The following is a 13208-nucleotide window of genomic DNA, read 5'->3' as shown; positions in this document are numbered from 1 at the left end:
AACCACCCAATATCCTTATCCGCAGGCAATTCAATTTGACTGTGGACCATTCATAAGATTTTCTTCCAACCGTTGGTTCGGATGACCAGGATCAGCAACTGTGGGACATTGACGGTTGGGATCATCCAGAAACCCCCCCATGTGGGTCCCATCCAGAAGCTGGATTTGCTCTCCATATCACAAGACCCTCCAAGGGGCCGCCACGTGGCAGAAGCGACATGAGGGGCGTAGCTTCAAAGCTTCGAACATGAGATTTCCCTTATCCAGTCTCTTATCCTTCGCACCCCGGCGCCAACCAATATTACCCCCTCTTTCTCCATCTCCCAAGTTTTAGCAGAGAGAGATCCAAGGTCGAGGAAAATGGCGTCTCTTCAAGCAGCGGCTACGTTCTTGCAGCCGGCTAAGGTCGGCGTTACGGCTTGTAGCGGCCTCCAGCTGAGATCCACTCCGCAGGTGTCTAAGGCCTTCGGCTACGAGCCGGCTGGCGCCAGGTTGACCTGTTCGCTGCAAGCCGAACTGAAAGACTTGGCTCAGAAATGCGCCGACGCCACCAAGATCGCCGGGTTCGTGCTTGCCACGTCAGCGCTCCTTGTTGCGCGGTGTGTAATATGCATCCCTTGTTGTCAGAGACGGATTGGCTACTGCCCTGCCACTAGCTAATGGCTAGTTGTCGGTGCTATGTGGGCCCCACCATGATGTATGTGTTTCATCCATGCCGTCCACCCATTCTTCCAGATCATTTTATAGCATGAGCCCAAAAATAAGTTGATCCAAATCTCAAGTGGACCACACAGTGTTGATTGATCGCCCACCATTAAAAAATTCTTGGCGGCCACAAAAGTTTTGGATCAAGCTGATATATATTTTTCCCTACATCCAAGTCTGTATGACCTAATCAACAGGTTAGATGTCAAATAACCATTAAAGTGGGCCCTAGGAGGCTTTTAATGGTGGACATTCAATCACTACTTTTTCCCATGGTGTGGCCCACCTGAGATTTATATCCATCTAATTTTTGGTATAAAGATATAAAATTATCTTTCAAAATGGATGGACGGCGTGGATAAAACACATACATCATGGTGGGGTCCACATAGCACCGACCACTAACGACCTTGGTAGTAGCAGCGTCCCTAGCCAAACTGCGTCCCTTGTTGTCTCAGTTCTCTTTGCCGTATTATAAAATGGGCCACACCATTGTAATCACCTGGTTCGAAAATCAGGAGGATGCGCACATTGGGTGGGCCACACTATAATTCTAAGTCGTACGTACAACCTGCTGTCCGTTGATATTGATACTGTGTTATGTACGGATCAGCGTGATTTTAATATCAGCCGATCATCATGGTGTGGACCACCTTTTCAACGGATCAGATATTCTACATATGCCGTATGTTAGGGGGAAGAAATAGAAGGCCATCTGACTCGTCCAAAATGTGGACCCCACTATTAAAATCACAATGACAGTCCCCCAATCAGATGACCTCTTTTTTCTTTCCTTTTTTCCTTCCCAATCAGATCATGTTGCTGTTAGGTTCACAGCGGATCCTTCAAATCCAACGGTCCACATACATGAATAAATAAAGAAAACCCAATTCCCGCCCTTCTTTGAAAGGAGTAACGGCTCTCAACCTGCTTGAAATCTTCTTATCTGGCAGGGAGCTAGTGCTGAAGGATTACCAAAGCGCCTGACCTACGACGAGATACAGAGCAAGACATACATGGAAGTGAAGGGAACAGGCACGGCGAACCAATGTCCCACGATTGAAGGCGGAGTCGACTCATTCACCTTCAAGTCCGGCAAATACAACTTAACGAAGTTCTGCCTCGAACCCACCTCCTTCACTGTCAAGGCAGAGAGCGTCAACAAGAACTCCCCGCCCGAGTTCCAGAAAACCAAGCTCATGACCCGTCTCACCTACACCCTCCACGAGATTGAGGGCCCGTTCGAGGTTTCTCCAGACGGCACTGTCAAGTTCGAAGAGAAAGACGGCATCGACCTCGCTGCTGTCACTGTCCAGCTCCCAGGCGGAGAGCGCGTCCCGTTCTTGTTCACGATCAAACAGTTAGTAGCATCTGGGAAGCCTGAGAGTTTCGGAGGCCAGTTCCTTGTTCCGTTTTATCGGGGTTCTTCGTTTCTGGATCCGAAGGGACGAGGCGGGTCCACCGGGCATGATAATGCGGTCGCTCTACCGGCTGGAGGGAGGGGAGATGAGGAGGAGCTGAAGAAGGAGAATATAAAAGATCCCTCATCATCTACAGGGAAGATTACGTTGAGTGTAACGAAGAGCAAGGCAGACTCAGGGGAGGTGATTGGAGTGTTTGAGAGTATCCAGCCGTCTGATACGGATTTGGGGGCCAAGCCCCCAAAGGATGTGAAGATCCAAGGGGTCTGGTATGCACAACTTAATTGAGTAGGGTTTTGGTTGCTGTATATATTCTGTCAGGGGTGACTCGTCCTTGTGACTCACTGCTGTTGAGCCAGATCAGGTCTAACCAAATCCGAGTCGACTCGTCCGAGTCTTAAAACCATGTTTTGGACTGTACTTTTGTATCCTGGTTTTTTTTTTTTGGTTAGGATTTCTATATTGTACTATTATTATTATTATTTAATGTCTATGATTATGAGGTATGAGGCACTTTAGGAATAGAATTTTGTGCATGTTGGGCATATGATTAGTTGATCCACACAGATAATATATAATGGGGGTACAACTTGGGCCAGCATGATGCAAACATGATGAGGTTGATCGCCGTTTTCCTTAGTGATAACTACTCCAAATCCACTTAACTCTCTACATTTCGTAGAATTTTCTCAAAATTAAAAGGTATAAGATAAAAATAATTTCTAATACATTGAAAAATAAGTTGATTGATGATATATAAAAAATAAAAAAATAAAAAAATAAATAAAATAAAAAATAAAAAACAAATTACAATCCTTTAAATAATGATTTCAAACTTAGGATGGAGTGTTATACTCTCACTCCCTGGAAAACGTGACTTACTATAAATAGTAAATCATCATTCCTACTAAGCTTTATAGTTTTTGGCCAAAAATAGTGTCCAATTTGGCCTAACCATGTTATTCTCCCAATTTTTCTAAGCCATTTTCATGTTGGGCATGAATCCTACAACTCGATCAAAAGTTATTATTGAACTAAAACTTACTATTTATAGTAAAAATAAAAATAAAATAGACTTTTTACCTTCAATATGATGGAATCTCGCAAATCCGACGCGTGAAACCCAACATAGCAGGGTTGGTTGGCTAAAGTAGCTTCTTCTACTGTAAAATCATATATGATAAGGTTGGTGGGCTAAAATAGCTTCTTCAACTCCAAAATCATATACCACATGTGGAAAAGCTTATTTTGGTTTGCGAGATATAACAGTTTTAAGGTTTTAATCATCCTGGTCATTTCTGCCTCCAATCAGCCTTTTGTGAGCCATCTTTTCCATGAAAGTTTCTCTGACCCACTCTACATCATTGGGTAAGTCTAGTCAGGTTGAGGGTCAACCCAATCCCAACCCAACATCAACAGGAGTACTGGACTATATCCAACCAGAAGCATTTAAAATTCTAATCAATGGGAACTTCTACTAAACTAATATATAAAATCAAATATCGGACTACCCGCACTAATTTCATTGGTAATACACAGTTGCAAATGTAAACTGATAATGGCGTTTTCCCTAGAAAGCTGAAAGAACTAGTCAAATGGTAGGTCAGGTGAGATAAATGGTTTAAATTTTGGCTCTTTCTCATATATTCTTTTTACCCAAACTATGGATTTTTGTAATCTCAAAGGAATGCTTAGGTACAGATGTATGAATATTTTATACAGTTGTGATGATTATATTACATTTATGTTTTTCCTAATATGTACATAGACAACTGTTTATGCAACTATCTTACACTGTATTTATACTCCATACATGAATAGATTCCTACACGGTTCATACCTAGTTCACAACATGAAGAACTCAAGTCAGTTTCGACACAATCTAGCCAACGGATCATATGTAGCAACAACACAATGTGATTTCCTATCCTAGGTCCTCACCTAGAGATGGATCATTATTATATTTATCCAAAAATATTTTGAGAATGTATGAAATAGATCTGACACAGCTCACTGAAAGCAGGGATGCAGCAGGAGCATGAGAGAAATGCTTTATGAAGTCAATACCATCTAAAATTTAGGAATCTATGGTAGGTCAGACACCGTGGAGTCATGATAACCTAAGGGTTTAATATACTTTTGAATTGATAACTTCGCTTAATTTATACATAGATTCTAAGTAAGGGCCTTGATTGACTAGTAATTTTTAAATCTAATTTATCTTGCATTGAGGATCTGGTGCAGTAACTGGCCCACAATTATGATGGCTAAGAAAGCAAGTAATATATGGTATAGAAAAGAGGAAGATTCAACGGCTGGAATCTTCCAATCTGAAAGAATTTTTGCGCCTTTTGGGGTGAAGCCCATCACATTAACATTAAAAATAAATAAAAATAAAAATAAATGAGCCCCAATTGTAAGTCTGAGAGAATTGCATCCTGTAATTCCTCTTTCGCATGGTAGCCTACAATGACACACGCTCATGGCTGTTTTGTACTATACATATGTCACTCATCAAGGCCATTGATTCAGTGGGCCATATTTCAGAAGTGAAGTATATCAGATACCGGCAACCTTTTGATCAGTAGGCCCAGTAAACAGATAGTTCACTCAAAAACATAGCAACGCTCCCCATAAAATCTGAAAATATCATTCTGAAATCTTTATTCATAAGGTATTAATTAAATTATATTTCCAATAAGAAGCATCAAAGTCGTTGTAGTATAGTGGTGAGTATTCCCGCCTGTCACGCGGGTGACCCGGGTTCGATCCCCGGCAACGGCGCATTTTCTTTTTAAACGCGTGTTCGTTTTTTATTTCAGCTGCGATTCAGGATCCACATGCTTGATGGATGGATGATCAGAACCGTCCATGTTCTCTTTAGTGCAAGAATAATCTATTATCCAATAATCATACTTTAATGTTCATCCTAACCGTGGATTTTAATAGTTGAATTTGAGCCATTCATAATTTATATTTTTTTCAAAAATTTATTTAGAGATAGTCATAGCAATAATCATCACACAAGTTTACCCCGTTTGATGATTTAGCTAAAAAGTAAAGCTAGTCAACGGACCGTGGGACCCACCGGTTGCTGGTAGGGTGGCAAACAGGCCACTGGCGGCTGAGGAATGAATGGCTTGAGATTCGGACTGTCTCCCTAGTGGGGCCCACAGTTGAAGAAACCACACTCATCAGGCCCTCTTTTCCATATGTGATAAGCCTTCAAACCAGTGTACAAAGTGCAAGCGTACTCGCGTAACATGTGTAAGTAGGACGTGTGCAGGAGCAATGAATGGAGGTGCTCCCCATGTGTGGCCCACCTGATATACGGAAAACACATGAATGGTTGCTTTTGACCCCACACGTACATAGTGCACTCCAGCAAGTTGAGCATTTCCTTCGAATTTGTTGTTTTCTTTAACGGTATGTAGGCCATCCACGTGCCACAATCAAGACTACAAACAGGAATCATATTCATACGCACGTAGATGGTACATCCCCCAATCCTAGATTAGAAGATCCTAACGATTGCTGTAATTCTTTCTTTAACCATCCATTCAGAGGCCACAATCCAAAGGGTAGGTTTTGTACCATCCATCCATACAGTGAGACAAGTTGGATAAACGGTTTAGATGACATAAAAATCTGTCATGCTAGGACTGGTTAATTATGAAGAAATACTTCAATACTCTGGCGGAGTATAATAGTTGATACTCAGTTTGTATATGTGGAGTAAAAATAGTTTAGATTGAACCGTCCAATTTGCTACCCCAAGTATAGATAGATCATTGATCCGATTATATAACCGTATTTAAGATCTGGGGTCCCATCCATTATTCAGATGGCATATACGAATGGCCATTGCCCTGTTGTGGATGGATCATGTTTCGAGATTTACATGTGTGCATGCCACTTCTAGGATGGATGAGACAACACAAACTAAAAGGGTGGTGTACTATCAACCTAGTCTTCGATTTAAGTGAATGTCGACCGAAGAGAATCTGTACGTGAAGATCACATATCACTATGGTGGACCCGACAAATGGTTGGTTTGATTTCGAGAGTTTTAGGCTGTCACCTGTTTCCTTTGAGGTCCACAAATTCAAGGTGCAGATCCCCTTCAATGCGATCACCTACAGGAAGGATATATGGAATTGAGCATGGAATGATTTTAACCGTCAGATCTCACTTAAGCTCCTGGTGTTTGCTCGATTGGACGATCCTAACCGTCCGATGTCATTGGGAAAAGAGCGAATTGATGTGGTTTATCAAACAGTAGAGATGGCACATGCAATGCATGTGGAGAAAAGGAAGTGGCTTGGAAGACTGGGGGAGAAGCATAGATTCCCACTTAGCACATTTCTTTAGCTTGTAAATTATCCAAGGGCCTGATTAGTTTTCAAATTACAACGTTAAATGACCATAGAAGGGTAATTATTATTTACTCAGGTAATTGTGTGGTGACATCACTTATATTTGACAGCAATAATAATTTAATTTTACTATATTATTTGTTTCACCCTATAAATCAAGGTAAAAATGGTAATCCTATAAAGTGAAAATGTAAGGATGTATGAGCTTTGTGCCATTTTAAAAAATGAGGTAGATCCAAATCTCAAGGGATAACACTACATAAAAATAGTAGTGATTGAGTGCTTACCATCAAAAACTTCCTAAAGCCTAATGTAATGTTAATCTGTCATCTAAATTTTTTAAAAAACACACGCTCACACTCCGGTTAAATTTCACTACAATAGGTACGCGAACCCATGACCTAGTGTTGAAACTCTTGTGAGTCTACCACCGAGGCATGAGTAAGAGCTCACTATCCAAGTTGTTGATTAGGTCTTTATAACCTAATAAAAGGAAAATACCAATATTAGCTTGATGAAAACTATTGTTGCTCCCAAGAAGCTTTTAATGGTGGGCATTCAATCACCAATGTTTTCAATGGCGTGGTTAACCTGATATTTCGATTTAACACATTTTTGGGTTCATGCTCTAAAATGAGCTAGCAAAATGGATTGTCAACATAGATAAAATACATACATCATGATGGAGCTCACATAGGACCCTTCAATAGCAACTTGCTATGGCATCGTCAATACACAACCTGTATCCTGTAATTTTGTTTTTAAAACCCTTCCCACATCCTCAAATAATGCATAGCAATAACAACTAAAAGAACAACAATATCATACAACACTCTTGCCCATTACAACCTCTCATTATATATAATGCATATGTTGCATGTCAATTGGAGTCGTGGGAAAGAGAAATATAATTTACAATAAAAGTAAGAATGTTTTTCCTTTTCTTTTATTTATTTATTTATTTATTTTTGAAAGCGGGCTCAAAATGCAGCTCCATGTAAAGTAAAACATCATTCACCCAGTCCCAACCAAGTAAGTCCTTTGAATGGGCAGGTCCAACTGATAGTGAAACCTTAATATAGAAATTGTTAAAGTCCCTTGATACACTATCATCTAAAGGTTCAAGCTTTTAGATCAAGTAATTGTTTGCCATGGTATAGAGTGACATGTATTTAAATTCCAAAAATAGCAAATATTCTCATTTAATATATTCTCCCATGAGGAGCCGGGAAAAGTATGCACGTTCGGGGGAGTGTTAAAAACCCTTAAAATACATTGATGCACCATCATCTGAAGGCTCAAGTGGTTGTTTGATAGAAATGATACTATTCAATACAATATGTCACACATTGACAGAATTAGCAGCATGTGGCCTCACATTTTAAAAGCAAATAAAAATGGCCTTGATGACAATAAGCTGCCCCACCTAATGGAAGATCTAGATAAGATCTAGATCCTCCGAGCGAGATTTTATAATGATGATTTGGGTTGTCCATCTTTCAATTCTTCTTCTTCTTCTTCTTCTTTTTCAATTCTTCTTCTTCTTCTTCTTCTTCTTTTTTTTTGTGGGGGGGGGGGGGTAGCCACCCCCACTAGGGATCGATACCAAGACCTCAAGTGTCGAAACGAGGTATATCCACTCAGTCTGCTGGTTGAGCTATGGATCTGGGTGTCCATCTTGTTAGCCATTAGATGGATTGTTACAATTGCCCAACCAAAGTGTTAGAGATTCCCTAGATTTAAAATGCCCTGGATTTGGAATAAGCCCATTGAAATATCACTTTAACTGAAATGATGAAATTACAAGCATTGGATGGGGCTACAAGCTATATATATATATATATATATATATATATATATATATATATATATATATATATATATATATATATATCACAACCATCGGAAACCCGATCAGTTTTTAATTGTTGATTTACAAGGACAATGTTTGGACTGCACAAATCATTTTATTAAAGTAGTTTCAGTGATGCAGTTAAAAATATTATTGTTTTGGAATATAATCAATGGGCCACATTTAGCACATGTTATACACGTGACTCTCATTTTAAAAAATGAGCAAAAGTAGTGAATTAGAACCAATTGTAAATCTAAATAAAAAGGAAGGAATTGCAAAACTTACTAAGGGATCATTTGGCACCATGGATTTAGGGGGATTTCAAATCCCTTGGGTTGTTCGGCACAATAAAATAACCAAGGGATTCAAATCCAGGAGGTTTCAAATCCCCTCAATAGGGGGTTTCAAATCCAAGGTGAGACCTTGATTACAACTAATTAGATTATCAATTGCATCACTATAATTACTTTAATACGAAGATTAGCACCGTTCAAACATTGCCCATGTAAAACAATGGTTAAAAATCACGGTTAAAAATCATTGGTTAGTCACTCCGACATGATCTTATACTTGTAGGCCATCTGAGACTTGGAATTTCATTATTTTTTGACGAAGTATATATTTCAGCGAGCTTATTACAACCATTGTGTCATAAATTACATAAGTTCACTAATTAGAGATATTAAAGTTGATTTTGTAATTAAATTCAAACCCCTGCAAATATACTATGAATAGCTACTTTTGGATTAAAGTTGATTCTCAATCTAAGGTGCCAAACACAACAAGAGGATTTCAAATCCACGCTCCCAAAGAAGCCCTAAACGTGAGGATTTGAAATCAAGTTAGGGACACCCTTCAATCCGTGAACATGAAACATGGATGGTTGCATCTATTTTAATGGCCACTTACAAGCTAGAAATAAGATGGTTAGGACCGTCTGATCATACATTATGGGACCCACAAAGATGAACCCAAATACACACCAATTTGAAAATAAAAATATATAATTCTATAATTTCATTATTGCACATTTTCCTTCAAAATACAAAGCGCAATGTTATTTCCAACCCCCCAAAAGTTGATATTTCCACCCCCAATAAGTAAATTTCCGCAAGCGGGTTCCACCTAACAACGGGTGGAGATTTTTTTAAATATAAATGCGTTTCCCCTCCAAACACACCCGTGGGAATGATACTAACCATACGCCGGGGATGGTATCGTACGCACCCCGCCTTCGCCGCTTTCTCCTTCGTCGTGTGGTCGATTCTACTGTCTAGACAACAACAACCAGGCGCACTACGCACCCCCTGCGTATCGTATACTATAGTGCACGTACGTGTACGGAGTCCTTCGCATGCAGCGAGTTGCATGAGGATTCCACGTCATCCACATCACTTATCTAGACCGTCCATTAGGTACGGTCCATTCAAAATCATGGTAGGAACCATCTCATCCATCAATTCTTCCATCCCACCAATCAGACCGTTTGATCATCAGATAAGTACAATTTTCTCAAGTCACGCCATTGGGACTGAGATGAAAGAATGGACGGTTTGGATTGATAATATGAATTGCCTACGTGTCCTAATGCATGGTTGCCTGTGAATCATTACTCCGTATTTATTTGAATTTGACGCCCTTACCGTCATGTGGACCGCAAAACCCGTCAAAGAGGCGTCACGATCTCCGTCGAAAGCTCTCTTTTCCCGCTTTCCAAACCATCATTTATGACATTAAATGCCTCCGTTTCCCAGCAATTCATTAATTCCTGCATGCGACGCCATTAAAAACTAGACCCCAGCTGCAGTGACCGGAGATTCCCGGTCATCCTTTCCGACGACTGTATTCTCTCCCGGTCAGAACTACGGCAGTAACCGGATATTCTCGATCACTTCACTTCAGCCTCTCCGGCGACAGTAGGGCTTCTGGGTCACCGCACCGCATCCGGCTCGATACCGACCACGCCGAGGACCGGCCGAAGAACGGGCTCGTCAATGACTTGCTCCGGCGGGAGGAACCGCCGCCGGCGAATCTGACGCCACTTTCCGACAGAGGGAAGAAGCCTCTCCTCCGCCGGAAGAAGGGGGATTTCATCCCTCTGAAGGAGAAGACACGAGCCTTCGACGTGAACGGTGACGGCGAGGGCCGCTTCCAGAAGTTTCCCCGGCGGTACCTCCACGGCGACGCCGTCGCGGTGTCCAGCACCATCCGATCAACTGCCAGATTCCGCTCGAAACCGAAGGAGTAGGACCGTTTCAGGAGAAAATCCCGGCGACTGGTTCGCCTCTCTGTCTCGTTCCTCGGTGACGCCTCCAAGGGGACGATCTCCGGAGTCTGCGCCGGCGGGTCGGATTCCGGCGGGTTGGGGAGGAGGAGGCTTCTGAGCACAACGTCGTCGAGGCTTGGTCGGATCCTAGCTGACATCAGCGGCAGGAAGGGGGATTCTGGCCGGAAGATACCAGCGCGGCAGAGCGGGCAGCTGGCGTGGGAGCGGAGCCAGATGTCGATGCAGTCCACGTGGAAGGCATGGGCGCAGGCCGGGAGCGTACGGACGCAGTCGTTCTCTTCGAACTCGAGCAGGCAGACGGCGCAGTCACGGCTGTTAACGCTGCTGTCGATGGAAATGGAGCGTCGTTTGCCCTTGGCGTAGACGGAGAGGGGGATTGTCTTGATCGCCGTCTCGTCGAGGCCGTACGGGGTGAGGAATTGGAAGGCTGTGTTGAAGACGCCGCTGGCGGAGGTGTCGGTCGGAGACTCGACGTCTGAGGGAGATGAGGGATGGTGGCGCCAGCGACGCCTGCGACGCCAGCGGCGGAGGAGAGGCGGGAGGAGGTGGTGGGAGATGAGTCGAAAGTAGACGACGATCAGGAAGGCGGTGCCAACCACGACGACCATGGCGATTAACGGCGGGCTGAAATCGACCGTCAGTGATGATGGCGGCTGACGGGAGATTGACGGAGGTGCGGGCCACTCGAACTGGTACTCCGGTGGACTAGCTGGTGTCATCGCTATTCCTTCTTCCTCCTTCGCTGCTGACAACTCTCTCACTCTCTCGCGCTCTCGCTTTCGCGGGGATGTGCGGTTATTTGATAGGGAAGACTTTTGATACTCGGCTCTGTGATAGTTGATGCTCTGGTTTTAAGAGACTGTACACGAGCCATCAGATTAACTTAAGCTAGACTGTAAAATTTTGTAGGCTCTAAATTCGATGAACAATAAACAAAAATTCAATGTTTATCTTTTTCCAAAACGGTAGCTCGTGGACATTTAATAGACGGTTGTAATGGGAACCGATTAATGGCCAGATTTCAACAAGAAATATCAATTTTGAATTGTTTATTGCATGTGATCTTGAGTTAATGAATGTCACGTGTACAGCTTCATCGTGCCTATTATCAAACATCACTCTCTCCATATTACCAGATAAGGGATGCGGATTTGCGTTAGACCCTACCGATTCAACGCTAAGTGCGGTCCACTGTGATGGTTGTTAAAATGCACCCTGTCCGTCGGTCATGTCCGTTGATTTTGTTGGATCTTTTTAGGACATAAAGTTCTGAAAGGAAGCAGATACAAAACTCAAGTGAGCCTCCCCACTATCACAAGAAAAAAAAAAAAACTAGTAGAGATTAAGCACTATTGTTGAAACATTTGTTGGGCTTGTTTATGCTTATTTTTGAGGCCTGATGTGGGCCAATCACATGCAGCCATTTTTAGGTGAGAGTATTGTAGTTCGTGTTTTTCCTTTTTCAAAAATATACATTATGTTGTAAATGCTTATTATGTTATAGATGTGAATGCACAAGTTCTTAAACTTGCCTTCCAAGAGCCAATCATCACATGTAATGTGACTACTGTTATCACATTCATTGATGAGGCAATGTGCTCACCTGATTTATAAGAGACCCGTCAAGAGAGAGCAAAAGTTATTATAAACTAGATATGATTTTCTCAGTGAGGTCATCTCTCACATTTCTTCCAAAATAGGAGATCCTCCCAAAAACGTTTGGAAAGACTGTACCATTCAAGAAGTTTCCAAAGATCTGAAGATTGGACTGGTGTCTAAGCAAACCCAACCACAGCTCAAACCCGAATCAAGAGAAACGGATACATCATCCAGGTTTGGTCTACAGCATGTGGACGCTGGAAGGCGGATTTCACAAGGGGACGAGAGATCAACTCTCTTCTTTCATTGGTTGCATCGCTCGAGAACTTTAGTTAAAGGAGTAAAATGATGTTATACTTGAGTAAAGTCGCTACGAACTAATTATTATGATTATACAATCGATTAGACCCTATAAAAATGCTTAAAATTGAGGACCCCGGAGATCTTTAACCTTAAAATGACTCATGAGTTTACGTTCCAGAGATTACAAGAAGTAACCGCGATTACAGAGATAGAAGGTGTTAGGGCTTGTTTGGTTTTCCATAATCTAAGTAAATTGCTGTAAATCACTGTAAAGAAGTAATTATTACATTTTTTTTCACTTGTTTGGAAACAAGTGAGTAATTTCACCTAGAAAACCGGTCCAAAAATGTTGACTTAAATCCGTGGGCCCCACCATAATGTATATAATATATCCGTGTCGCCCATCTGTTTTATTAGAATATTTTGAGGCTTGATCCGAAAAAATTAGGAAGATCTAATGTTCAATTGGCCCACATGAAAGGAAACAATGGACTTAATTTGTCCACCGTTGAAAGTTGATTATTTTATTGGGCCCACATTGAGGTTTATTTAACATCTAACCCGTTCATAGGGTCACATGGACATGGATAAATGAAAATATAAATAAAAGCCTAATCTAAATTTTCTAAGGCCCTCAACAAGTTTTTAATGATAGGCATTCA

At 41.7% G+C, this 13208-nt stretch overlaps 2 protein-coding genes and 1 non-coding gene across 3 annotated transcripts; 2 read left to right on the top strand and 1 right to left on the bottom strand.

Moving 5' to 3' along the window:
• Positions 1-271: 271 nt before the first annotated feature.
• LOC131218239 (oxygen-evolving enhancer protein 1, chloroplastic-like) lies at positions 272-2467 on the top strand. The gene is made up of 2 exons (XM_058212916.1): positions 272-601; positions 1663-2467. Exons 1-2 carry the CDS (start codon positions 361-363, stop codon positions 2412-2414), a joined length of 993 nt encoding a protein of 330 aa, XP_058068899.1. The 5' UTR covers positions 272-360; the 3' UTR covers positions 2415-2467.
• Positions 2468-4838: 2371 nt separating this feature from the next.
• On the top strand, positions 4839-4910 carry TRNAD-GUC (transfer RNA aspartic acid (anticodon GUC)). Its single transcript has one exon. It is a non-coding gene; the product is annotated as a tRNA-Asp (tRNA).
• Positions 4911-9323: 4413 nt separating this feature from the next.
• LOC131218574 (RING-H2 finger protein ATL65) lies at positions 9324-11648 on the bottom strand. Its single transcript, XM_058213185.1, has one exon. The coding sequence runs from the start codon at positions 11361-11363 to the stop codon at positions 10251-10253; it is 1113 nt and encodes a 370-aa protein (XP_058069168.1). The 5' UTR covers positions 11364-11648; the 3' UTR covers positions 9324-10250.
• Positions 11649-13208: the final 1560 nt, after the last annotated feature.

This window comes from Magnolia sinica, chromosome 11 (genome assembly GCF_029962835.1).
Source record: "Magnolia sinica isolate HGM2019 chromosome 11, MsV1, whole genome shotgun sequence".
NCBI classification, from domain to species: domain Eukaryota; kingdom Viridiplantae; phylum Streptophyta; class Magnoliopsida; order Magnoliales; family Magnoliaceae; genus Magnolia; species Magnolia sinica.
Note: the sequence above shows the minus strand (reverse complement) of the source record. Positions and strands in the feature narration are given on the sequence as shown.

Bases quoted from the DNA above. Each gene is read 5' to 3' on its own strand.
- LOC131218239 (XM_058212916.1), top strand. From the start codon at position 361: ATGGCGTCTCTTCAAGCAGCGGCTACGTTCTTGCAGCCGGCTAAGGTC. The intron at 602-1,662 runs GTGTAATATGCA...TCTGGCAGGGAG, and splicing joins AGCGCTCCTTGTTGCGCGGT to CTAGTGCTGAAGGATTACCA.
- LOC131218574 (XM_058213185.1), bottom strand. From the start codon at position 11,363: ATGACACCAGCTAGTCCACCGGAGTACCAGTTCGAGTGGCCCGCACCT.